Raw genomic sequence first — 26,985 nt, 5'->3', positions numbered from 1 at the left:
TGTAGAGCCAGTCCTGATGAGATTTTTCCTGCAGGTGCTGGACATCCCGGGCTCCTGCCGATCCCAGGGAGCTCTGGCATTCCCTGTTTCGGGTGGCACAGACCCCAAACACGGCGAGCTCGGCCCTGCAGCAGCGGGTCCCTAAAGCCTGGAAGCAGCTGTCCATTGGTCTGGCTCGCTGTCATTCTGCACCATCCGAACCACACCACACTTCCCTCCGCGTGTTGTATCTCCTTCAGCGGCTTTGGAATTCTGTGTGTGTCAGCCGAGTTTGCCTTCCAGTTCCCAGAGCTTGGGAGCCGCCTAGTGGAGCCCTCTGTCCGAATCCCAAAATTCTGCCAAACCTCCTCCTTATCACAGTGCACTGCATTCCTGACTGGTATCACTCCCAACACTGCTTTTACAGCCGAGCACCACGTAAGGACTTCAATTGGATTTCATATGTTTGTCTTTTTTACAGAAATGTGAGTCACTTTGTAGGGTATAAAACGGAGCGTGGTTAAAAAGAAAAAGGCAGTGGCAGAATAGGAATTAAGTGTTGATTTCCTACTTTGACAAAGGTCTTTTCTAACCTCACAGATCTCAGCACTGGACTAGTGGCCAGTAATAACAAGGAACTAAGTTCTGCGGACACAAGTCTTAACAAAATTAGAAAATACAGACGTAGACAGTGATACTCTCTATTTTATAAATATAAAACATCAGTCTGACTCACCAGCATCAAAACCTACCCAAATAGCCAGCTGTAAACTAAACAAAATTGCAATCACAAAAAATAACCCACATGAGCACACGAGCACTGGGATATCACTGAAACATCAGGCTGAGCAGCAATTACTCTGATGCAGGTGTGTATAAATCGGTAGAAGCTCTAAATCAGACTCTGATGTTTCTTTTTCATCTATTATTGCTTTGCATGCTGAGGTTAATTAAAGCTGAAAAACATAGTTAACTTTGTTTCAAGCCAGTGTGTACTTCAGGAGTAAAATCTGGTGTATCTATGCATTGCTCGGATGTAAGTGACAGGAGTGGGGACTTCCCACTTGTTCTCAGGGCTGTAATAACATAGGGCACAGCATCGGGACAGTGTCCATGTCTCAGGAAAAGCCAAACAAGAAGGGTGAGAGAGCCTGGGAGTCAGGGATGTTCCCAAAGCTCAGAAGGAAAAACGTCTTGTGATTCCTGTGAGGAACTGAGACACCAGAGTGGGACTGGAGGGCGAAGAACTGAGGGAGAGCTGGAACAAGAAGCTCTGGCAGTGATGTGGAAGAGCTGGAGATCCGTGACACATCAGAGAGGCTCATCTCAGACAAGGCAGGGAAGGGCCTTGAACAGCAACCTCAAGGTCTCCAGGCTGAGGCCCCATCTCAGGAGATGAGATTTCTCCATTGTGAGAATGATGGAGAAAAGAGTTTCTCTGAAGTGAACTTAGAGCTTACACACGTTCCCCTTGACAGTAACACTTTTTGCAGGCACCACAGAGTGCTGAGAATTGCTGCAAAGAGCCTGATTTATTGTGGCACTTCTCTAGTTTTACCACCTGAAATGACAGAAAGAAACTGACTTATAAAAAAACCAAAACCAAACAGCAAAACACAGAATGCAATCGTATGAGTGAAATAATATCTGAAAGAAATGTCATTTTCCCCCCAAATCAAGTATACACTCTGAACTGCTTTCAACATCGCTTTTAAAACACATAAAACTCCATCAAGCACCTGAAATCAAAACCACAAACACAGTTGGAGCTGAAAATGCCTATTTTTCATTTGAAAATATCTAACAGCTGTCAAAACAGACACCAAATGGTAGAAAGGTGGAATAAATGCAGCAAAGAAGCAGCATTGACAAGAAAAGAGTAACATCCCAGCCAGAGAGAGGACAAGAACAGTGAAAAGGCATATTCACCTGCATTAACACACTTATTTCCTTTCAGACCTTTGAGAGGTCTTTCAAATCAAGGGAGCAATGGTCATAAGAAAAAGAGTTCCTTGAGTTAAGAATGAACTTTCTGCTCTGTTAGTGTGTAATATCCTTTGCACTGAGATGAATATCTTCCCAGGCATGTGAGCAATCCTGCTTTAAATCACCATCAAATAGATAGATATTTATTTGGTTGTTTGTTACACAGATAGTATGTAGCTGGAAAAAAACACATTTCTGTATAAATCTCAGCTGAACAGAAGTGGAAAGTACATAACAACCAAAGCAAAATAAATTTTAAAACTCAGCAAAGCTCAGGACTTAACCAGATGCTGTGCCATGCCTTCCCAGAATGGTGCATTTGACATGGACCATCATTGCCATTTACCATGAGACCATGGTTTAATAAGCACGGGAATGCCTCATCAACAGAAATCCTTGGAAGCTTCTGGTCTTTCAGCTGCTGGTGATTCTAAGAAATGATTGAGCAACTTCCCAAAATCTAGCCCCATATACAGCATCTTTAAGCTTATCCAGGCTGTACAGCGGTTCAAGATATTTTACCTTTTAGATAACTTTCCCTGTCTTAAGATGAAGGAAAGAAATTAATTCTATATCTACATCTTGACTTTTAAATATGCTTTCTTGAAGTTAAGTTTATAATTTTGAATTCCATAGACTTCATCTCCCAGTCATTACCTGTGACAGACATACAAGATTCAGAGAACAGCTCTGAAGGATTCCAGGTTCACCTTGGAGGTTAGAAAAGGGAGTTTTTTCCTATGTTGATCTTCCCCGGTGTTGCAGCTGATTATTTTGCGGAGAAGAAGACAGCACACGATGTCAAGATGTTCCATAGGACAGAATCAAGGAAGACTACAGACTTCCTAAGGTGTCTGCTCTCAGTGCAAGCTCTCTGTCCCCTCAAGCAGGGGCTCTGGAGTAAAGTGAAATGTCACTGGAGTGAAGAATCAAGTATTAACCTCTCTGTGCATCACTGGCCGTGCCTGTAAATAGGAGCTGGCAAATTGTGTGCACCTCTTGGGGTAGAGCAGTGCTAAAATACAGAATACTCATCTGTGCACTCGTGGGGAATTTGCCTGCAAAGCACACACAGCTACCATGCAAAAATCAAACACATGGAGGAAAAAATCTGCCTGCTGTGACACACACTCTTGAATTCTGCAATCATTCACATGCTTACACATGAGGCAGTCAGAAAGAGAAAGAAAGCTCGGTAAATGTGCGGAGAAAAAAAACTGTAGAAAAAGGAAAAAAAAGAAAAATGGGGGGGAAAAAAGTGAAGAGGTGGAGAATACTGAGCAGCAGAGGTGTCCAGTTTGGCTTCAGATACAAAGGGAGCTTTCTAAGCTCCTAACACATGGTTTTTCTAGCAAATACAGTGTTAGCATGGCCATGATTTTTTTCCAAACAAGTCATTCAGTCTGGGAAATGATGAAATTAAATAAATACAAATTTCGTCAAATGCAGTAGACTCATGTAAGTTAATTATAATTAATTTTTAAGTCAGACCAAGTACAACTATTATTCCAAAAGGAGATTTCTGTCATGGACTCCACTAAACTGACACAGAGCTGTGTTAAGGAGCTGGAAAAGCACTGTCAAGAGAAAAAGGAGGAGGAACTTTTTTTTTAATAATTTTATCTATGGTTTCCAGTCCTGCTGTAAATAGGCTGAATAGTGGAAGTGAAATCAATTGCTTTAGTTAGTTTTACAGCCACAGACATTAAGCATCAGACCCCCCTGTGAAGGGCTGGCCTGTGTTCCACCGACTGTGAATCCACTCTGACTTGCACCGAGCACATACTGCAGGGTTGGTCACACGGGAAAGCAGATGGGAGGGGAAAGGAGGGGAAAATAAATTACTTTTATTTGTATTTAATAAAATTTGGCCTACAGGCTCGATGTGACTCAGTGCTGAACATCTGGGATTGATCATAGAATCACAAACCGAGAAGTAGTCATCTGGCTCCTAGAAATAAACACATTCAGTCCCTCTGCCACAACATTACTTTCTTAATGATAAAATGCAACAGCCATTTTAAGTCCTTCTAATGTTTTCAGCCACAGTATTTTTAACTTTTTGGTAATTTTTAGTGTTATTTTTCCACATCAGATGACAGTAAATTGCATTTGACCTTGGACTGGTGGCGTTTGGGATTGCCCACGGAACTGATTCACTACTTTCCTTCAAAATTTTCTGGTACAATGGTAGTCTTGCAAGTCCACTTTTTGCTAATTCCATTCCTCATGAGCATCATGGGAGCAGCACAGTACCTGATGCAGGATGCAGCCCTGCTGAGCTACATTGACCAACGTTTCCTGTCTCTGGAGGTATGTGCCTGATGAATCCTTCTGCAGCTCTACCTAACTGCAAAGAGGCTTGAAAATGTGTGGGTGTTCTGAGCCCAGGACAGTCTGTATGATGTACCAAATCAGGAGGGTAAATTTCCAGCTTTTTCCAATGAATGAGTAAAATTGTTGCTAAAACTTGAACTATGATGGTCCCTACTTACCACATCATTTGTTGCAGGATATAACTTCATAATGTTATGTTTTTATTCTGTTTTCACTTGTATTTTTTATGGCATCAGTTAATTTAGCTAAAAATGCAAAAACTTAAATAGTACTGTCACAGTCCATCCTAAGGAATTGTATAAACATATTGTAACCAGTAGAAATGCTGTCAAGTATTTATTAGCAAGGAGATAGAAATTTATCAGTTGCTTTTCCTGTGTACAGATATGCCTACCTGAAAGGGTAGTTTAAGATGCATTTATGCAAATCAGAAGTGTATCTGCACTTTGAATAAATCCTTAATATCTGGGAGACTGAAATTCAGTCCTTTCAATTCCTTGAATTCCTTTCAATTACTATAAATGCAGCAGTTCTGGCTTTTTCTTTTACAGTAAAAAGTTAACCAGTACTGCAAAACATCTCTTCAGTATTGGTGTGCTATAATCATATATTGTTTATCTTAAATTATTGACGTGTGCCTGGCTCCTGACTTGCACTGGCAGACTTTTAGAGAAGCTCTAACTCGCCTGATTTCACGTCCCTTTTTGTACAAAGCCCTCATTAGTCTTATCTTCTCAACACAGAAGGAACAGAAGGATTAGCCTGATATCCTCTTTCCATTTTGTAGACTGAGATCTACATTTTCTCTGCCACTCTAGGAGTAACTTCACCTGGCAATTTCTATTCCTTTGGCACCATTAAAAATGAGGTAACTCTACCTGTGGCATTTGGTGCAAGGGGCACAAAACAAAGAACAGGACAAAGGGTGAGGCAGATACTGAAGACAGCACTTGAAAACATTTTAAATAAAGGTTTTGTGGAAAGTAATTAAGCAGCTTCCTGGGGACTTACAGTCTTGTATAAATGGGGGAGAGAGGAGGCAGCACATAGAAACTACAGCTCACAAAGCAAACCAACCACAACCACCGGGTTTACATGGAACACCATTCATTCAGAAAACTCAGATATTCCCACCTTAAAAAAAACCACCTGGAATCTGTGCATGAAGCACCAAATCAGAACACCCAGTCTAGCAGTTAGACCTACCTATTGGGTGTCTGGGCTAAAAGATCCACTCACATTCCTCATCTTCCCCAAGCGGCAGCTGGGCTACTATTTTCAAGACACCTATGAAGCAGCTGCATTGCAGCAGAGAAACCATATTACTTACCTTTGAAAGCACTGATAATTTGAATTTAGGAGTAAAGAAATAATTTTTTTGCTTTCTTTTTTCGGTTTTTTGTTTGGTTTAGTTTGGTTTTAGGGGTTTTTTGTTGTTGTTGGTTGGGGTTTTTTTGTTGTTGTTGTTGGTTTGGGTTGGTTTTTTTAATACAGCCAGTGACTTGAGAAAGAAAAAAAAAAGAAACAACCCAAAACTTCCTCAAATATAGCATTTCAGTATTTTCATTTTCACATTTAAATGGGTGAAAAATAGCCACACTAGATTCTGCCTTGGTCAGAAGAGGTGTAAAATGTGAAATGCTCATGGCTATAGATTTCCTGCAGAAAACTCTTTGAGACTGCTTCACCAGTGGTCCTACAGGAAGGGTGCCAAAAGGTTTCTGGAAATCAAGTCATCAGAGATCATGAACCCTGTAAGTATCTCTGGCTGCTTCCACCAGAGCACTTTTCCTTCTTTAGGCAGCAAAACAAAGTATCTGGCTGTCAGTAACCAAGTCAAGTTAAAAACATGGGGTTTTGTCCAGACCTGTGAATTCTGTGCCAGTCTCAGAGGTTCTCCTCACACAGATACCAGCAACAGCCCATTGGGTTGGAATAGATGGGTGCAGGGGGACTGGGAAGGGGGGAACAGCGTGGTTTTTAAAGTAATCATGACTGAGGCTGTAATATACACAGAATATCCACATCTATCCATGTATTTTCTTCCCATGTTCTAACCCAAGAAGAGGCTGGAGAAATGCAACCAAGACGTGCTGGAATACGTGGAGGAATTCCGAGACTTTTCCAAGACGGTGCTGTCCCGCCTGGCAGGGCTGAGCACTGCTAAGGCTGAGGTTAAGAGTGAAGTAGAGAATTTGCTGTCGAGGATTGACCACGCACAGAGGGACATTGACTATTTTGGATCTGTCACAGATTCCAATGCTTGCATAGAAGTCCACGAAGACCTGGTGAAACAGCAGCTGCTTGAAGAGGCAGAAGAAAAAAAGAGACTTAAACTCATGCTAAATGCAAGTAAGAACAGTTTATTTTTCAGAACTTTGGTGTGAAGAAGCTAGACCCCTACCCCATGCTCGCTCATACAGGGATACCAGATTTTCATCAGCTTTGTGAACACCACAGATAATTGCAAGGGGGATTGGGCTGTGGAAATACTAGATTTATAAAAATTATGTATATGCAAAAAAGGTATGGGAGAGGGAGGGAGAAAAATACAGTTCAAACATTTACTTCGCAGAAATTCTACTGCATATGAAATTAATCTCTTTGGAAGTTGCTTTTTATTATAAAGTAAGGTAAAATCCTCTGAAGGTGTGCTCTTGCAAAACACATTTCTGAGTACTGCAGCTGTACTAAGGAACTAATGGTGGTCTTTGCTTTTTGGATTGGGCAGGGTCAAAATCTCAAAAGAAAATTCACGAGTCAGTAAAAATACTTAATTCACTTCTACAGTTTGCATCTGCTTTACTGTCCTGCTCTGTCATCCTTCCTCTCCTTGTCCCCTCCTTTTACTTTATCAAGAGAGCACACAGGCTTGTCCATAAGCAAAGCTCAGTTCTGATTTGAAAATTAAGGGTTATGGTACCCAGTAGGAAGAATATATGCACAATCTATAATTTTTTTAAAACAAATGACATTTTATAATTATCTTTACCTTGAAAAGTTTAGGTATGTGTCTAAATTATGTATTATATACATATTTGAGGCAGTCTGTTTTCTTTTCACAGTAGTAAGAAATGAAAAATAAATAATAAGAAATATAAACTGTTATTTTTGTAAAAGCCAGGTGAAAGAACTTTAGCATTATCAATTATAAAATTGCACTGACTTCAGTAGAATCAGGCTGAACTAATTTTACACATAAGTTTACAATTTCTTCCTCGAGCTTTTCTAGCAAATCAGTATTAAGGCAGATGCTCACAGAAGCAATCACCTATTCTGCTTCTGAGCTCTCCTTGTACTCCACAGTTCAGTGCTCTGAATATCAATAGTTCTGCTTTCCATTTAGAGAACTTTTGAACATTAGGCCTTTTTTTCAGAGAGGAAAAAAACTGGGGATTTTTAAATTGACTGCAGTTAGGGCACTTTGAAAATTGTATCTTTCTGAGAGTTTCAGTGGGGGAAAAATTACTTTCCATTTTCCTTTGCTGGAAATTATTACATTTAACTTTATTGTAGCAATTCAGAGTAACTTTATTTTCAATTTGATCTCTACTGTCAGTACTAGTCAGATGCTTTTCCCATTGAATTTAATGGCAAAAGTAGTCCCTGTGTAGATTTTACAGCACTTAGAAAAAGTAGAAAGACCCTCAACTCTAGCAAATAGCAGCTCTGCTTCTCTGCTGTCATGTCTTAACCAGAATCTGTGATTGTTTTTGCTGAGTCACTTCAAAAATCTAGTGGAAAAGAGGTTTTTTAAGTCCAGCTTTGTTACTAGGTTTGGCTCAAGTTCGCACCAAAGACAACAATCAAGCAGAATCACTGCTTTTATATGCAGTAGCTGCTACCTCATCCTGCTTTGGGTAGAAAACATGACATTGTCTTCTGCGCATTTTTGTTTACTGTGAATTTCTCAGTCTTCCTCCAAGCTGTTATAAAAACCAAAGAGAGTTAAAAATCTTCTCTGAAGAAGAGAGACACTGTCCACAGATTTCAGACAATAATCTGGTTATTTCCCCTGCAGAGGAAAATGCTGCTAAGGCTTCCTAGGGTTTTTGATTCAGCAGCTTTAATTTTTTTTAACCTATCTAATCAATAAATGTTAGATTTGAGAAAGCTGTTGTGGCTTGCTCAGGGCAGGTGCTTCCAGAGTGAGAACTCCCAGGAAAAACAAAATCCATGCTGTAGCAGCAATATCCAACAGCTTTGATTAGAGGGTATCAGCACACACAAATGACATAAAGATTGCTTTCTACAGGCAACTGGAATCTTGCCAATGACTTCAGTAGGTTCATATCAGGCCAGACAAGGGGCTGGTTTTGCTTTCTCTCTTTCATCTGCTGCCAGAACTTCCTGCCGTAGAGCTTTGTTTGTCCTGTTTACTGAAATGGCCACACTCCACTGAAAGCAATTCTTTAAACTTCAAATGCTGCGCCACGTAATTTATGAGTGCCTTTGGGAAACGAGCTTGCTAATATGCTTTGCAATAGTTTTTCCTAGAAAGGAAAAACTTGCTTGATAAAGATCTTAGAGTCTAAATGCCTGGGTCCTCACAGGCTTGGTGCTCTCTGGTCTGAGACATCCCTGCAGAGTGCACACAAAATGTAATGAAGCCAAAGCTGTGACTTGCTCTCTGCTGATGCCAATTTTAACCTATAGTGAGGTAAACAGCTGTGTGGTTTCACCAGCCATGCTCCTGGCACAGGAATTGATAGCAGACATCACACCAGCTCTTTGAAAGCCGCCTTAGTGCATGCACATCCCTGGTTTTGTGATCTATGTTTAGTTCTAGTTCCTTTGTGTGCAGGTGTTGGGAAAGGGGATGGGAAGATAGCCCAGTGTTTTGGCTTTCTGCTATGCTGATCTATTTTTATTTCTATTTACACTATAAATGCATAAGAAGAGGCTACCTGAGGATAAGACCAGTCCTGAAATAAAAATACTATACATGTAGCCTATCAGGATAATGGATTTTAATTCATATGCCTCCAACAAGAAATAAATTTGATTCTTTTACTGCGTTGATCTAAACCAGAAGTCAGTTCTCTGAAGTAAAAATTATAGCCCTGTAAATGGACCACCAAGAATAATCACAAAATCACTAACTGTGCTCTTGGCCTCCTCTCAGGCACACAAATATCCAAACCCCTTTTGGATAACACTGGTGTAATAGAACAGAACCCAACACTCTATAGATGAAGATAACATAGTTTATATATCATATAACACTATTTTCAGCACTATTTACCATAGCCACGCTGCTGACACCTTTACTGATTTATTGGCTCTGGCCTTAAAGATGAATTTAAAAGAAACTAAATAATTCAAAGAAAAGAAACTAGAAAATTTACAGATATTCTAATTTTTTTTTTTGTCTTTGGGTGTTTCTTGCAGGTTGTGACCACGTGCTTGCAGGTATTAGGTCCCTAAAGGTAGTTAAGAAGACTGGAGGAAAGCATGGCTCTTGGATGAAAGATCCTGGCAAAAAGCACACAAAGATTTATTTATTAAGTGGCTCTGTAAATAATATGATTTTGGAATTTGCAAATATCATGACTTTCATGGAAAACAATCACACACTGAAGGCTCGCACAATCCCCTTGCCATTGCCCTGGGAAGGAACTGGCCACGTCATCTATCAGGGTTTCCTCTTCTACCACAGATACGGCTCCTTAAATGAGATCATTAAATTCAATATCCAGAGAAGAAATGTAGCTGACCAAATGCTGCTGCCGGGGGCTGGAAGGATTCCTGCCTACCAGCTCTCTCCACAGACAAAAATAGACCTGGCTGTTGACGAGCAGGGGCTGTGGGCACTCCATGCAGAACCAGAGACCGGGGGAAACATCGTCATCACCAAAATCAACCACGTAACCATGGCCGTGGAGCACTCCTGGGACACTCCCTGCAGCAGCAAGGATGCTGAGGCAGCTTTCATGGCCTGCAACACACTCCACGTGGTCTACAACTCTCCTTCTGGAGGCACCTCCCGCATCCAGTGTATTTATGATGTTTTGGATGCCCTAAATACTTACATGAACCCAGGACTGCACTTCCCCAAACGCCAGGGGAGCCATTCCACCGTACACTACAATCCTAAGGAGAAGCAGCTCTTTGCCTGGGGTGATGGATCCCAGATCATTTACAAGCTTCACACAGAGCAAAAGGTTTAGAATATTTAGCAGCTTCTTAAATAGACTTTAAAGCCACCAGTCCCAGGTCAACATAGCCATTAATGTGTATTAAAATGACACTATTCCCATCTGTTACAATTTTCATCTCTTTTGCATAACTTAAGGCTTACCTGCCACAGTAATCTTAATGTCCAAAAAAAATATGTGAAGACTCCATTAATATAAATTACACGATGACTAAATACCACACATGTACAACCCCCTCACACACACAAATTAGTCTTAAATTTTAAGGTTAATTTAAAAAAGAATAACCCATTTCTGACAAGTTCTCTTCCTATTGAAACTATATTTTCTGCTCCAGTGCCATGGAAATTAAATAAGAAATCCTTCCTGTCCAAAACACAGTCTGACAACCTTCACAGATCTGAAGATCATTGTAGAAAGCCTTCTAGTAAGCAATATAAAATCACATGCTTCCAGAGAAATTAGATAGAAGTTTTAACAGGAGAGGTTTATCTTACCACAAAGCATAGGAATATACACATCCACAAACATGGTTTATACTTAACATAAAACTCTCATACATCACATCAAGGCTACTCCTAATCATTGAACTTCTAGAGTATTTCCATGAAAATTCCACATTTCTTATCCATGTAGCTGTACAGACCACTGTTGATCCTGCCAGTACATTAGCTGCAGCCAAATATTCACCTTTATCAGCTTCAAGTTGTCACTTCTCACTATTTTTTGAATGCATCACTGTTTGTGTGCCAGAGGGAATGTTTCTGGGTGAAGTGTTCTCTAGCATACACTACTTTTAAAGGTTTTTACATGTCACTTTTGGGTGTTTTTCTCATTAGTTCTCTTTCAGCATCTACTTTTGAGGCATTTTCCCCAATGCTTCAAGTCACTTCCATTGATTATAGCAGAATCTTTCTCAGCCTATCCTCCAGCTCCTGGAAAAGGTGGCTCAGAGGAGCACAAGAGTGCAGGTGAGGGCATGGCACTGCTCAGTCCTGGGTTTGTGAGTCACAGATAAACTCCAGGTATTTTGTTTCAAAAATAATCTTTAAAATGTTAAATAATGTTTAAAAAAAAAAGGCTTTTAGTGTGAAATAGAGGTACAGACTATATTTTTAAAATTATTTTAATGACAGCTGCATTTCTGTCTAACAGCAAACACACAAACAAACAAACAAACACACCAAAAAAAATCCCCCCAGGAAAACCACAAATAATGGTACTTGAAAAGTGATCCACAGCTGTTCCTACAGAAAGCCCATTTTGTTCATTACACTGAAAGAGCTGTTGTTCTGCTTAAAAACAGCATCCACAGAAGAGCCAGACATCAGGGAATGATTTTGAAAAGGAGTTCCAGAATGAAATTAAGAGTGTATAGACTGCTGGGCTGCAACAGTGATACTCTGCCTTTAGCAAAAGAAACTATCTCATTCTAAGCAGGCTTGATGACTAGAGCATTGTTTCAGTGTTACAGCAGACATAGGATGCACAGCTAAAGACGTCCTCAAGCTGGAAGGAAGGTGGGCTGGCACTGGTTTCCTGTGTGAACGCCAGTTAAAGGCAGTATTTGGCTGTTTATTCCTCGTCTGTAAAATTACAAACATGTAAATGCAAAATGGCATCAGCCACCTTTGGAACACTTTGAGAACTTTCACTGGAAAGGATGTGTAATTTTCTTTATTTAAGAAATAAAGTCTTTGGATGTAAATATGGATCGAGTCTGCTCTTTAGAAAAAGCGTTCTTGAGATGTGCTTTGTGCCACAATACAACGCAATGGAGGAAGCCTGTGCCACTATTCTATATACAGATACTAATGTGCAATCCTCAAAAGTTCAGGCAGGGTCTTCACTGGGCCTTGCTGCCCTGGAAACCCAAAATTTGTAATGAATTAAAGCCCAAGAGTGAGAGAAGCACCCGGACATCCCAGCAGCAGGAAAGGGATCAAGCACAAGGGCTCCCAGCACTCCACAAAAGAACTGCTCACTGTCAAATGCTGCGTGGGCCCTGCTTCCCATCCCCTGGCTCCATCCCAGCAGCGTGAGGAGATTCCATGTCCTCTGCATGGAGCCCCAAGGGAGAGGGGAGGACAGGAGCTGGCATCCTTTGAGCCACTGTGCCAGCACCACACAAGGAGCTTGTGGGAGGCCACTGAGGAAAGTTCTTGGGCCCTGGAGGCTGGGAGAGGGGGAAGCTCTTTTCAGTCTGAGGTTCACTTTTGCTCTATTTTATAGACTTAAGATGAACTTCTGAGCTGCTTTTGTTTTTCTTAATCCCCATGCATATTTTAGTGTTGCTGTCTAACACAAAGTACAGTCCCATTCCTGCGCTCATCTGGGAGTTTCACCACGTACATTTCACCTTGGCTGTGACAAAGAGCAACTTACAACACTTCAGTATTGCTCACACTCTTCCTGCAGCACAACATAGATGAGGCTACTGGTCCTGCATCACGGAATAAGCTGGGAAATGGGCTGTGGGTTGGGGTAGAATACGAATTTTGTGGACTGTAGTGGCAACTTGGGTTTACAGCAGCAGCAACACAATTGAGAGACTTGTGCCTGTGAATATGGTCTGCTCTGCTGATCAATTAATATTCTTGTAAGAAAAAGATGGCAGGCATTCTCCTCCAGCTTCCTGGTAATCTCTTAAATATATATGCTTTGATTTAATTTTCATAACTGATAGCACGCAAGCAGATACTTTTGAGATTGTCAGAAGAGACATCTGGTTAACTCCCAGATGACAAAGGGCAAAAATAAGGACTGTCTGGTCAGAAACAGGGAGGAAAGAATGACAAATATCTGAACAGAATAATCTGCTCCAAGAAAGCAGTCTCCAAAAAGCAAGGACAAAGGACTGTCAGGAGGCAGCAGTTAGCCATGACAAGACTGCATGAAAGAAGGCATTGACTTCCAGTTCAGGTAGATGATATGATTGTTACCATGGAAATGGAATTGGTACAAGGAGACGAACACAGACGAGTCTTCATCAGGAACAAAAAACACAAATGAGTTTATGACCTCTAGCTTCACTATCTAGATAACATCCATTACTGTCCTTGTTATCCAAGTCCTTTCATGCCACACTTTCTCCATGTGCTCATTTCGTCTGAACCACTGGGCTTATTTCATGTGAACCACTGGCTTTTTGCTATTTCACGTTCAGCCCCTCCTCTGGGGCTGCCTGTCTTGCTTTGCAGCAGCTCTCAGCGGGGAATTCAATGCCCTCTGCTCTGACAGCAGGATCATCATCCTCCTAACAAAAGCAGCCCTCCTCAGTGCTTTGGCTGTGACGAAGGTCCCTCACCTCTTCACTGATACTACACTCACCTCAGCCATTTCCTGCATTGAATCATGCCTGCCCCTTCCCATGGTGATAGCAGGCTCCTCATTTTCCATGCCCTCCATTCTTTCTGCCATCTCTTCTGCAGAAAGGTTTCTCGGGGCAGAGTAATCTACAACGATTATGTCCTGTTTGCACTTGAAGCAATCAGAATTATCATAGACAGAAAGGTTTTCAGCTTTCTCTGGCTTACTGACACCCGTGTGATGAATTTAAGCTTTCTGACGACTGTGTGCTTTCTTACTTGGATTTTGTGGATGCCAAGGATCTGCAATTGCTAAAAGCAATTTACCAGTAGAGCAGAGTTTGATGCTAGGAGCATGGTGTAAATCATGCCAGTTTAACTAGGTTTATTTTTACAGTGCCCATCAAAGACAAGCTTGTTTATCAGAAAATAATATTCCTACCTCTTTTTCTTCTTCATTCCTACCTGACTGGATCTGGAAGGTGAGAGCCCCTTTTAGCATTCATACAAGCAGCCACCATATCAGAAAAACACACACGACATGTTTCTTACAGATGGGTTTATCACTAAAAAATGCAACTGTTGCCTGCCTGCTGTCACCCTGCTCTGTCACAGCCCATGTTTTTCCCCCTGTGCTGTCTCCCACCCAGTGGCAAGACACGGCTGCAGAGACGTGCATGGAAACTCAGTAAAGAAACTGCAGAACCAAAACCAATAAAACACAGCTCTCCTAATACCAAAGAAATGGCTCCTCCTGAAGGCAGAAATCAGGATCTGTGGCTTTTTAAGTGGTTTGAATTTTTCATGGGTTTGCATTGCACGTGAGAAAATAACATTTTATTACACTGCCACCATATCACGCCCTGAGCCCAGAAAAGGGAATGTACAGAATCCCAGAATCTACAGTAAAGTTGGAAAAGACCTCTGAGATCATGGAGACCAAACTTTGACTGGACACCACGGTGTCAGCCAGACCATGGCACTGAGTGCCACGTCCAGTCCTTCCTTAAACACCTCCAGGGATGGTGACTCCAGCACCTCCCTGGGCAGCCCCTTCCAGTGTCTAATCACCTTTCTGTTGGTGATATCTGGATATTGATCAGTCTTCTTTCCTGCTGTTCATGCTGACAGCATAAACCATGACTTTAATTTGTCTTGGAATTTATTGTTGCAAAATATTTCAAAAAACCCTTGTTATTTTAAATCCATTTTTAAAATAATTTTTAACAAGTAAAACCTTTATGCGGAAAAGGTAAATAAAAAAACCCCTTAACTGCTCCCTATGCAATTGTCATATTTATTGCAGATGACCACCTGCTTCTCCTTCTTATTTAGGGCTGACTTCTCCATGGGACTGATGCCATCCAGTGAGTCAGTCCCTAGTCCATGAATACAGGACTGGGGCTTTTCTTTTGGCTTTTCAAACTGTTTCTTCAGAGTAGGAAGACAAGGAAAAAAAATATCTGTGGAAAATGTTTTATTTTATAAACCTTTAAAAGTATCTCAAAAAGTAAATACTTCTGAGGTGGCTGATTTTTGAGACTTCCTAGTAGACTCTGACCTGGTTTTCTATTTCCCAGTATTATCTTCATCCAACTAATCTGAAAACTAATGCTGAAAAATCCAGAACTTTTGGGAAATACCCACTGTAGAATGTGTTGGGACTACATCTGCCTGTAAAGAAAACTCCACCCATGTTAACTAACCTCCATACTCTGTGTAGGTAATTTCTGGCCTTGGGTAGGGAAAAACATGGTTGTTTTTACCTGTAACACTCATTTGAAAACACAGCCATAGCCATACAAAGCTGTGCTGTCATTCCTGACTTTACCAGATCAGGAGGCATTTTCAGGCTGTAATTTTCCTTTAAACTGCGAGCTCAAAGACTTGGTACTCACTGAGGTATATTCCCCTCACTCAGTCATGAAGAGGACAGTGGGATCTCCAATGAACACAGACCAAACAGAAACTCCATTATTTGCTGCCTTGGATCCTTGCAATCAAACCATCACATCCAGTTTTTGTTGAAGATTCAATTTTTGGCCTACGCATTTCTACCAAAATTAATCTGAAAAATGGTCAGAAAAAAATGGGAGATAATTCAGTAAGGGCAAGAGCAAAGAACTATGCTTAGGCAGGAATGACTTTCACAATTAGCACCCCAAGCTTCAAATATGTAAAAGCAAATACTGTAATATTGCAAAGCAGAGGAGAAGAATCTGCTCCCCGTATCACCAATGGACAGAAATAATTCAAACTGCAGTCAGGTTAGATGTCAGACAATTCTCTGACTACAAGGCTACAGAGCCTTGGCACAGACCTTTTTACCTCAGAAATTTCCAGTGACAGAGGACTAACAATTTCCACTGTCAGGAACAATATTTGTTGGAGCAACCTTGCATTTTGGCAGGGGATTGATCACACAGCAGTTACCTGCAGAGACGGGGACTGGTCTCTGGGGCACAATCTGAGCCATCCTGGGACGTTAACTGAGAAAAATGGACTTATTATCAAGTGTCTATTTCCTCACTAGGAATCTGTGCCCCTCCTGGAAACTGGAGAAGCTCCAAAACTGACAAAAATCACTCAACTAGACCAACCTTTCTGTATTTGTACATGGGACACTCTGTGTGATGGTGCATTCATTTGCCTTGAAATATGATTGGCATAAAACCATTGAATAATGGAGCATTTTATAATTCCAAATTCTCTTTGCCCCTGTTTGTGATACATGAGGTTAGAAATAATATTTTCATTAGGATGTCCAAGTAAAGGTGATTTTGATAGAGGATTATTACACTAGATTGTTCTGTGACCTCAAAGTTAGTCATAATTTTCTTATTCTTAATTAACTGGAAAAGGAAAGAATCCAACATGTGAACACTAATTGCTAATACAATTAGTTAGATCATGAACTTCTTATATATTTATCTATTATCCAAATAATTTTTTATAAGTAATCCTCTATATAGTATTTTTGGGAGCAGGACTGATCTTATATTTTGTACTTCCCATATAATTCCTGAAACTATCTGTAATCATTAACAAATATCCAGACAGAATTAAGTGCTTTTGTGGGGTTTTTAAATATAGATTTTCAGACTATTTTATTTAAACAACACATGCTTCATCAAGATATTTAGTTTAAACAATGCATATGACCAACTGCTTTTTCTTTTAAAGGCCCAGTCTTATAGTACTGGCATTATCACTGTCCATTTTCTTCAGCTGAGGATTAGAAGATAAAGTGTCAACATAATTTCCTGTGCCCATTCTCAGTTTGAAATCAATCTCTGTTCCACGCAGACGGATGGCTTAGGAGAGCTACAAAGATTTACTTTGGCTTTATGCTCACAGTGCATTTTTCCAAAAGTGATTTTAATGTGTCTGCAAGCTACATCCTGCTTTAATGCCAGCTCTCCAGTGCCACATGTACAGCTGCTAAAAACAGCTTTGGCAAAAAAAGGTACAAAACCTGAGCTCTTCTTTATACAGATCCCAAAACATGAGGAAACCATCTAAAATCAGATATTTCAGTCCCAGAGGCAATCACCTCTGAAGATCACAGTGGAAAACATAACCTCCTACGAGGATCTCTAAAAAAGTTCTATTTCAGCAATCTTTTTAGAAAAAAAAATAATTTTGCTGAATGCTATGAATTGTGTGTTTATTCCCCCATTTTGAGAGCTAGTGAGTACATCCAGAAAAAATGCATTTCCTATTCAATTGTTTGGCCATAAAATGCAAACATAAATTTGCAGGATTAATGACAGCAGTAAAGTCAAAATGTCTTCTCTAAGTTTAAAGAACTTGCATGCAAACAAACTGAAACAACCTCCAGGCTACCCTGAATCCTCTTTTTCCCCCATGGCATTGGTATCATAAGAAAAAGAACATATTTTCATTCTCATTGCATATTTGTTACCACTACATTCCTGGTCAGTCTTGTAAACAAATAGCTTCTTATTAAATTTCAAAGAAATATGTAAGTTAAGGTTAGTAACTAATGAGGGTATAAAATCATAGAATCATTAAGGCTGGAAGAGACCTCCAAGGTCATAAAGTCTGACCTTTGGCCAAACACTGCCATGCCAACTAAACCACAGCACTAAGTGCCAGCTCTACTCCTTCTTTGATCACCTCCAGGGATGGTGACTCCACCACTTCCCTGGGCAGCCCCTTCCAATGCTTACCCACTCTTTCAGTGAAGAAATTTTTCCTAATATTTGACCTGAACCTCCCCAGGTGCAACTTGAGGTGGTTTCCTCTTCTCCTTTTGCTGGTCACCTGGGAGAAGAGGCCAATCCGCACCTGGCTACAGCCTCCTGTCAGGCAATTGTAGAGAGCAGTAAGATCTCCCTGAGTGTTCTCTTTTCCAGGCTAAATGCCCCCAGCTCCCTCAGCTGCTCCTCACAGGACTCTCCAGACCCTTCTCCAGCTCCACTGCCCGTCTCTGGACTCACTCCAACACCTCAGAGTCCCTCCTGTAGTGAGGGGCCCAGAACTTCAAATATACACTTAGAATAAATCTTTTCCTTATCAAGTTTTTACTTAAAGCAATGTTTGTTTCACTAACCAGTAAGTATGAAGATTAAATTTTTTTCTATCCAAGCAATTCAAAATATGTTGGCAATGGTTATATACATTTGTGTTTATGTTTTGATGCTTGAAAAACCAAAGAGATCTAATTTTTTTTACAGGAAAACTTTTGAGTTTTCCCCACCCACCTTCTGCAATATAAACCTCCATAGATTTATCAGTCAGAGCACAGCACTGAAATCCAGCTGGCAAAATTAAGTTGCAGTTTTCTTACTAGATATGATTTTGCTGACTCCCTCTAATGGAGCCAGAGGGCAAGGAAGGTGCTGCTTGTGATGTCCACAAGCAAACTTTGTGGTGAAGTATTTATGTTAACATTGTCTGATTCGACTCACAACATCAAATTAACTTCAACATTGTAAATATCAGTGCTCATAAACATCGCTTTTCATTTCACCCCTGTTTGTGTCCAAACTAAAAGAATTTGTTGGGCTATTTGGTGAGGAAATAAAACATCACATGACTGACTGACCAGAAAAACAGCAAGGAATGCTCATAAACAAGATATGAATACTTTTAAAAGGAATGTGGTATGTACACAGACAGAGGATCCTGATATCTGACAATGCACAAGCAAAGCAGAAGCTGAATTCCTGTCCTTACTCATTCCATTACTTCAGGGAAACAAATATTTCATCTGTGTACAACTGCACTGGGTAAAGTCAGTGGTTTAGGTTCACCATAAATGGTGCACTAAGCTTTAAGAACAAAGGAGATTTTTAAAGGAGCCTGGAAAAAGTGAACATCTTCCTAAATATTTCAGCTAAAAATCGCAGAAGAAATCTTAAGATCTTAACAGCAGACAAAAATCATTCACAATAGCAAAAATTGAAACATATCTGAGGCTGAATTCATGAGCCACAACTCAGATCTGGAGCAGAAAGTCACTGTCTAAATCTATAGTTACGACAGAAATACAGCCATTATCATACCAGCAAGTTTTTGATACTGAGGGACTTCTTTTGGCTGGACATAAATTCATACTAGGAAGAAAATAAGGGTGATTATAAGTATGGGGAAAAATCCAGTTCCATATCAAGAGGAGAGCTACTAAAACAAATATCAGAACCACAATAAAGATGACTGACCATAATTATTTCCTGTCCAGAGAGAATTTTGTGGGAGATAGAATCCCTTAATTATTTATTAATATTACAAGTCAAAGACAGAGTACATTAAGAAGCTACAAAGAATAAAATATGCATTGTGATAACACACAATAACAAATACATCTTGAATTTAAGATTAGACCTGTGCAAAGAAAATTAGACTGCAAATTACCTGAAAAGGCTTGCTAACTGCCCAAATGTAAAAACTTACAGTGATCATAAATATCTTTTTCTATGACTAATTCTGGTTTTATTTGAATTAACAGAAAGTATAGCAAAGCACAGAAGCAAAGTTTCAGAGTTTTCAAACAGAGACAAGTTTATTTAGAGGCTTACATGGCTGCAATCAACGTGAAATCACAAGAAGATTCGGAGGTCATTGGCAGTGAAACACAGGTGTTCTCAGTCAAAGAAAACTCCTGCAGCTGTGGCACTGAGATCAAGCTAAACACAACCCTTTTGAGAGAGCTTGTACTGGAATTAACTTGGTTTCCCACCAGCTCCAGGCCCAAGGTGGTAAAATGTGCATGAAGGCTTTACAGGTTCTACCCCCTAGTTGTAGTCCAGTTTCTATGCTAGTTAATTTTAAAAAACTAAAAATATCAGGAGCCATTTTCCTGGTTATTTCTAAACTGTGATGAAAGTGTAGTGACCAGGATATGGACAGTCATCTACAAAACATGTTTACAGCTCAAAGGCAGGGCAGAGAGAAGAGACCCTTTAGACTTAAAGAAAAAAACCCAAAGAAGCAAACTCTAAGAGGGAAGAACTGCTGAAAACCTGCAGCTTGTTGGATAAAAAAACAGGTCTTAGGTGTTAGATCAAGTCTCAGAAAAACACCAAGTTTATCTCTGAAGGTAGAGAGAGGAACAAAGGAAACGGGGAAACGGCTAAAATGCAGATTACAGAAAGAGTCGAGAAGGGTTTTTTGACAGGAAACCTGTACTGTGCAAAACCAGGTCAACATGTCCCCAGGGAACCTGTAAATCCAGGAATTCCCACTGATTTGTCAATCAGGGTCAATTACTCACAATTTCCAGGCCATGCAAGCTCTGCTACACCCATGTAGGTTATCAGCTACTGGGTTCAAGGCAAGAACTAGAGATAGGCAACTGCTGCTTTTTCTCTTGTTGGCTTGGGGCTTGGGGCTGAGGTTTTCAGCGGAATTTTTTCTGCAATAGCCCTTAATGACTGCTCTCAGACTGACACTTAAGACAATTTTAAGATGTGTCATACATGAAATCCCTATTTGTGCTTGGTCTGTGCATATTAAGTGCTTTAATTAATTAATTTTGAGATAAATATTTTTTTAATTGAATCTTAAAATTAACCCATCAGCCTAGGTACAAAAATCAAGTTCCATTATCAGTGTTTTCAATTGTTCAAAGTAGTTTATTAAGACAGTTGCACCCTTCCCAGTTAAAAATTCCCCAGTTAAAAATCACCAACTTGCTCCCTTTTCAGACTTCAAACCACCTGTACACCATAAGAGCTACCTTTCCTGTGTTTACTGTATACTTTTACAAGTGTTTTAAGATGTGTTGGATGTATTGTAATACTTTTTTTAGGTGTTTTTACTTGCATCTTGGTTCCAAGGCCAAAAACCCCAGTTCTAACAGCCAGCAGCTATTTTTAGCCCCAACAGCCATTACTCTGCAGGCAAGCTCCACGGCAACCTGAATTTTAATGAAGGCACTTCAGCTCCCTTATCTCAACTAATACCACCCCTCTGACAACGATGAGCCATTGATGGACGGAGATGATCTATCAAAGGGAAAGCACCAATCACTTTAAACCGAAGGGCCGGGCTGTGGGCGGACTGGGGGGGGGGGGGGGCGGAGCAAAAACACAATAAAAAAAAAAAGGCAGAGAGGTGGTGCTTCTTTCTCTCTCTCTCTCTCTGCAGGCTAGCTGTGGTAGATGTCGGTGCTGGGCATTTAAAAGCCTTACTCCCTTTAAGGAGCCTCTAGTAATTTTTTTTCCTGACTTTTGGACCAGCTAAAAGTCAGCCCAGCACTTTAAGTTCTTTTTCTCTACTTGAGGTCTAGTGCTGTCTCAGCCAGAAGATCTCAAATCCCTGCACTCCTGGGGCATACCATCTACCAAGCCATAGGATCCCAAATTTTTATATTTTTCTAATTTCTGTAATTTTTCAATTTTTCTGTTTTCAATAAATTAATTTTTTTATTTAAGAGTTGTCTCATTTCTCACAGATGTAAATCAGCAGAGACTCAGTTACACAACTGAACACCAGCCCACACCTTAATCTCCACAGAAAGCACCATTCATCCCCTGTGAAATCACATCTTAGCAAAGAGCAGAAAACACCAAAGCAGAGCTGACCAGTGAACAAACCCAGAGCTCCGGCGTGTGACCGAGCTCCTGCCTATCAGCTGAGTCACAGGAGCTGACCTTGTCTGCTCTGCCTAATGTCGGGGTTAGATGGAAGTGGCTTAGGCTAATCTTCCCTGCCTGGGAGCTGGGACAAGTCGCACGGCACAGCTCATTGCTGCAGCTGAGCCAGCGCAGGCTGTTCTGTTCCATCAGGCTCGATCACAGCACCAAAGGGCATCGGCCGGAGCTGCCCCAGCTCTGCCTCCGAACCAAAAGTGAAGGCATGATTTACTGCATCTGCATGTATGGCTGCGAGGAAAAGGGCTGTGTGACAGCAACCATCACCCTCACCCACAGAAATAATCAAGGACATCATCTGGGACAAAGAGCATACAGAGGCCCAGCTTGCCTCCTGCCTCAAAGCTTGCAGGTAAGCTGGCCTTGGAGTTTTCCTGCTGTTCTGGGCTCTCCTAATGTTTGAAGGTACAGGATCTTGCATGTATTTTTAAAAATAAGAAATACCTTTAAAAAAGTATTCTGGCTGGAAGATTTCTTGAAGAGATAACATGACAATAGGTACTTTTCAGTCAAGAAACAGCTTAATAGCCCCCTATGTAGCTCACAAGACTTTCTAGCATGTTTTTTTTTTTCCTGCAACAAATTTAGACGTTTGTCAAATCCCCCAATGTTGTGACTGAAACAAATCCCCTGACTCAACACTGCCTCACGGAAGGAGGTGGAATACCAGCTTATCTAGGACCGAGTTCTCTACACAAATACACGCAGCAGCACACAGAATAAACTCTGTATTTCCCAAGCTGCAATGAGAAGGCCTTTGCCTGACAGTGAGAGCAAATGCAGATGTTACAAACAGCTGTGCCCGCCTGAAAAGACTGCAGCTGCCCCCGTCAGCTCTTCATTTACTAAGGCACGCTTGCTAACCCCAGAATTTATAAAATGCCTCAGCACGGGGAGGCTGGGTTTACGTGGGAGCCGAGAACGCTCCATCCCAAAAACTCGCAGGGTGACTCGCGTGTGATTTAAAAGCTGAACACGAGATGGCGCCAAGTCCTTGTACCAGCTCCACCAAAATTTGGGCAGCTCCACCTGTCTCAGGTGCGATTCCTATTACAGCAAGGGGCCACATCAATGGCTTGTTTAAGGGTCTTTTAAAATGCTGAACGAAAGTCACGATACGTTCCTGAAAGGCTTTTTCAAGGACTGCATGTGTCAATGAAAGCTTCTGGAATAAAAAGATTGGGGGAAAAAATGCAATACTGTTCAACAAGTACAATTCTCTCTGGCAAAACTATCTACATATTAAGGAATTTTTTTTAAGTGTATTACATCTGTCCTAGTAAGAAGACCTTTATATCAGATATTCTGCTAAATTATGACGGGGGAAAAAAAAAAAAAGTTTTGTTTTCGTATCAAGTAGCTGTAGCTATCCTGCAAAATCTCAATTTTCTATTTCTCAATTTTCTATTTTCTAAATCCAGAATTTCTACTTTTATGTAGAGGCAAAATATCTTTATTCAAACTCTCAACTTGAATGTCTCAAATTAATTGCACCAAATAAAATAAACCACAGGCATATCTTAACCACTTAAAAAAAAAAAGAAAAGAAAAAGAAAAGAAAAAAAGAGCATACAAGTTAGGTTAAAAAAAGTTTTCAAAGGGCGAGAGAAGGTTGTGCACCTTACTGGAAACTGGTGACATGGCTGGCTACAAATTTCTGCTAAAGATAAGACAGGCTACATGAAAGAAAATCCCTGAGCATTCCAGTGGGTCACGTTTTTTCAAAAACAAGAGATTACACAGTATTGCAGCTTTCACAGTCCTGCACCACAATGTTTATTTGCTGTGTTAATGCTGGTGTTTCACAGCCTGCAGTCTATGAGGACTGTGATTTGGGGGGAGCAATGAAACCATACTGTGACAAACCTTTGTTGTAGTCTTGGAGTAAAGATTTGATAAAGAAGGATGTGAGATCTTCTGGGAATTCTTGAGCAAATTGATACTAAAATATCCAAGTGGTTGGGACTGAATTTTAGACTACTTTAGTTGCAGCTAATTTACTCTCCTTTATAAACAGGAAAATTACAGCTTCATAAAAACCTCTCAGCAAATATAACAGCAATTTGGACCATACTGCAAATTGATGTATCAAAGCACAAGTTCTTTTTCCTGCCTTAGAACCACGAGTTTCTATCCAGGGAGCCATTTAGAGCCTTCACCTAAGAGTCTGCGTTGGCCCTTGCCCTTCAGGGACTATGATCCATTTTGCCACTTTTCTGCACAATCCAGCAAAGGGGCAAGCAGTACAAGGAAAGAACCCCTGGATGCACAAGCCTGAGCACCATTCAGGCACACTTGCAGGATCAGAAATCTGGCCTGAACTAAAACCCAGGGCCTCCCAGCACTGTCAAAGTGACCCATAATGTGACTGTGACACTGAGGAAGAGAAACTTGGTCAGTTCTGCTCAGTAAGTTTCAGCAACATAAAAATAAACCCTGATGATTATATCTCATTAGGATAAACAGTGGGATCTCACATGTGGGATGTCACAGATAACTATGTCTTTTGAGATTGGAAGAAATGATGATCAAGGATGGCCAGTAAAGGCATGTCCAGCAGTGCTCTGCTTTGGGGCTCCTAACTTCTCATAGGTCTTTTCCAAGAAAGATGATTCTGCTCTCCCTGAATAAACTCCATTGTTACATAAGAGAGGCAAAGACTTAACACAATGCCAGCTTTGTGACAGTCATGGGTCTGCACCACTGCAGCTAAGACACAAACCACTCTCATTGAAGGGGGCACTTCTGGAATGGTAATTAGCCAGGAGGCCAGGACAGCTGAGGGAGTGCCCCTGGAACCCGCTACGCTGAGAGAGGTGCAGAATTAACTCACTTATTACAATGATATTAAACAGGATAGACAGGACCAACAGGCTAAAGGGAGCCCAGAATTAGGATTCTCTCTGCTTTCTGGTGGTGCAGTAGTATTATGTCAAACAGTAGAGAAACAGGGCTGTAAAATCATGACCCATGAACAGACAGGGGCTTGTGCTCTGTGCTCAGCCTCCCTCCGCTCCTGCCTGCGCTTCCCAAGGGAGTGGCAGTAATTGCAGAGCCTCTCCATTCCAGGCCCTTCCTGTGCACAGCACTGGGGCAAGGCCATGCTCGCCTTCCCGTGCACTGCCTGACACTGGAGAACAGCATGTACCAGCAGGGGCCTGGCAATTCTAGGTCAGGAATAAACAAGACAGGAGGCAACAACCCTACACAGCCATAACAGAGTAAATGAGGTCCCGGCTGCTGCTTCCATCATGTGCAAAGTTGTCCAGACACCTGTCCTAGACCTCCAGTGAGTTGGGAAAAAGGAGGGCTGTTTTCAACTAAGTGTTGAAAAGAGTCCGAGCTTTGCCCAAACTGTTGCAAATTCCACTGACTCTTTCCCAAATGGTTTAACGATACTCAACAAGCAGTGCTGCACAATAATTTCTGGTATCAGTATTATGAAAGATGAAAATGGTATCAACCACTGTTATTTTCACCACTCCTCTACGTGACCTATTTAAGATGACTACCTCAAAGCTGAGAGAAAACACAAGAAACATTCAAAAGCCGAATTAATACACAGCCAATGGATTCTTGCCAGTTTAAATTATTCTTTAGCATGTTCAGAGATGTTTCAAAGGCATTCTACTTCACTTCCCGTTTTCTCCCTCTCCCACTTTGGGCATGTCTGCTTTGTATGTGAGGTCCCAATCTTTATCTGGAATATCTGGCATGTGATTCATAGCCTTGGTGTTACATGCAAGTTTAAAGCAAAACTGGAGTAATATATAATTCTTCCCAAGGTCAGAGAGCGGCTCAGCTGGTAATAGGGAACAAGTTTTAATACCCCAAATACACTGGAAGCTTACTCTAGGCAAAAAGAGATTCCAAAACTGAGGAGAAGTGTTATAAGTCACAAAATTACATTAAAAAAGTGTGTATTAATACTTAAACTCTTTAGGTGAAAGACAGCATCATCACAGAAGAAGACAGCAAACTGTGGTGGTTGAAATGTAACCACTCCACAAAGAGTGAAAAGTGTGTGTTAATTACATTGCATATGTGTCTGGAATCTCTTTATCTCACTTTCTGCTAAGTAGTTACTTTTGTTTAGCCAGCTCCATAGAAAACTGACATCATCAGAAGCACTCAGTGCTGCTGTGAAAGAGCTCTGCCCGTACAGCACAGGTGACCCCTTTGGTCAACAGAAACCCCTTATCAGATTTCTGCTCAGCCAGGCACCCCAAGTGACCAGCGAACTCCCAATGACCAATTCCCGCAGCACTTTTCGGATTGCTACGAGTGATCCTGGAATCTCTAGAGACTAAAGAAAAACCCACGCTTCATGAATGTGGTTTTGTTTAATGTTTGTGTACTTGGAGTCTTCCTCCAAGTTTTTTTGCAAGGGATTTTTTGCAGTCATAAACAGAGCATTAGAGGCTGATTTCTAAGCAGTAGTCAACAGGGGGGGTGATATGAAATAGTTGTAACACTATAAACGTCCTATGCTGTTATTTTACTAGTAGAATTAAAGTAGGCAAGACTTTAATTCTACTTTAAGTAGTGCTTGAAGTATAGAAATACCTGATTTTTAAATCTTTGGAGTAGTTAGTGTTTTTCTCAGTCAATAATATGATGTCTGTGTTAACCTGGAAAGCCCCTGGGATGTAGGAATACGCACCGAAAAATCCGCGTGGTAACACTTCTGAGAACAACATGGTTTTGCTCAGCAGCTCTACTTCAGGCAATACTGGGGGGAGGGGAATGCTCTCCCGAGCCTTCCCGGGGCGCAGGAGTTCCCGGGAGCACCTGCCCCCGCGGGGGGCCCGAGCGCCGGGCGCCGTCACTTGGGGGCGGCCCCGAGCGCGGCCGAGCCGGGGTCGGGCCGGGGCTGGGATCGGGATCGGGATCGGGATCTGGCTGCTCGGGAGGCTCCGGCCGCAGCCGCTCCCGGGTGTGCCCTCGGCGCGGGAGGCGGCGGAGCGTGGTCCCCACGGTCCCGGCTCTCCCGGGTATCCCGGCTTCCCGGAGGCACCGCCGGGCAGGATCAGGAGGAGGATCAGGATCGGGATCGGGATCAGGTCAGCGGGGCGCGGGCTCGGCGGGTCCTGTGGG

The 26,985-nt window shown here is 41.4% G+C and overlaps 2 protein-coding genes and 1 long non-coding RNA gene across 10 annotated transcripts in view; 2 read left to right on the top strand and 1 right to left on the bottom strand.

Moving 5' to 3' along the window:
- On the bottom strand, nucleotides 1-26,812 carry LOC121668148. The gene is made up of 2 exons (XR_006017271.1): nucleotides 26,552-26,812; nucleotides 1-1,540 (listed from the first exon to the last, which is right to left on the bottom strand). It is a non-coding gene; the product is annotated as an uncharacterized LOC121668148 (long non-coding RNA).
- On the top strand, nucleotides 3,861-12,168 carry OLFML1 (olfactomedin like 1). Of its 2 annotated transcripts, none has more exons than XM_042035627.1 (3): nucleotides 3,861-4,278; nucleotides 6,369-6,654; nucleotides 9,694-12,168. In XM_042035627.1, the coding sequence occupies exons 1-3, from the start codon at nucleotides 4,153-4,155 to the stop codon at nucleotides 10,470-10,472; spliced, it is 1,191 nt and encodes a 396-aa protein (XP_041891561.1). In that variant the 5' UTR covers nucleotides 3,861-4,152; the 3' UTR covers nucleotides 10,473-12,168. The 2 variants fall into 2 exon arrangements, with proteins under 2 accessions (XP_041891561.1, XP_041891560.1); XM_042035626.1 differs by having other exon boundaries at nucleotides 3,862-4,278; nucleotides 6,366-6,654.
- Nucleotides 22,147-26,985, top strand: part of PPFIBP2 (PPFIA binding protein 2) — a 99,926-nt gene continuing 95,087 nt past the window's right edge. For 6 of the 7 annotated variants that reach the window (XM_042035611.1, XM_042035610.1, XM_042035607.1 and 3 more), the window contains exon 1: nucleotides 26,731-26,951. The gene's annotated coding sequence lies outside the window, so the exon portion shown is untranslated. Of the gene's footprint in view, nucleotides 22,241-26,730; nucleotides 26,952-26,985 lie in introns of those variants that run through there. The other variant, XM_042035614.1, reaches the window with a different exon arrangement.

The sequence above is a fragment of the Corvus kubaryi genome, unplaced genomic scaffold, assembly GCF_017639235.1.
Source record: "Corvus kubaryi isolate FWS band 111438036 unplaced genomic scaffold, C.kubaryi_AGA036_p1.0 37384, whole genome shotgun sequence".
In the NCBI taxonomy this organism is placed as follows: Eukaryota; Metazoa; Chordata; class Aves; order Passeriformes; family Corvidae; genus Corvus; species Corvus kubaryi.
Note: the sequence above shows the minus strand (reverse complement) of the source record. Positions and strands in the feature narration are given on the sequence as shown.

Excerpts from the sequence above, each read along its gene's own strand:
- OLFML1 (XM_042035626.1), top strand. The coding sequence starts at position 4,153 with ATGGTAGTCTTGCAAGTCCACTTTTTGCTAATTCCATTCCTCATGAGC. Across the intron at positions 4,279-6,365 it reads AACGTTTCCTGTCTCTGGAG|AAGAGGCTGGAGAAATGCAA; the intron begins GTATGTGCCTGA and ends TTCTAACCCAAG. Across the intron at positions 6,655-9,693 it reads TAAACTCATGCTAAATGCAA|GTTGTGACCACGTGCTTGCA; the intron begins GTAAGAACAGTT and ends TGTTTCTTGCAG.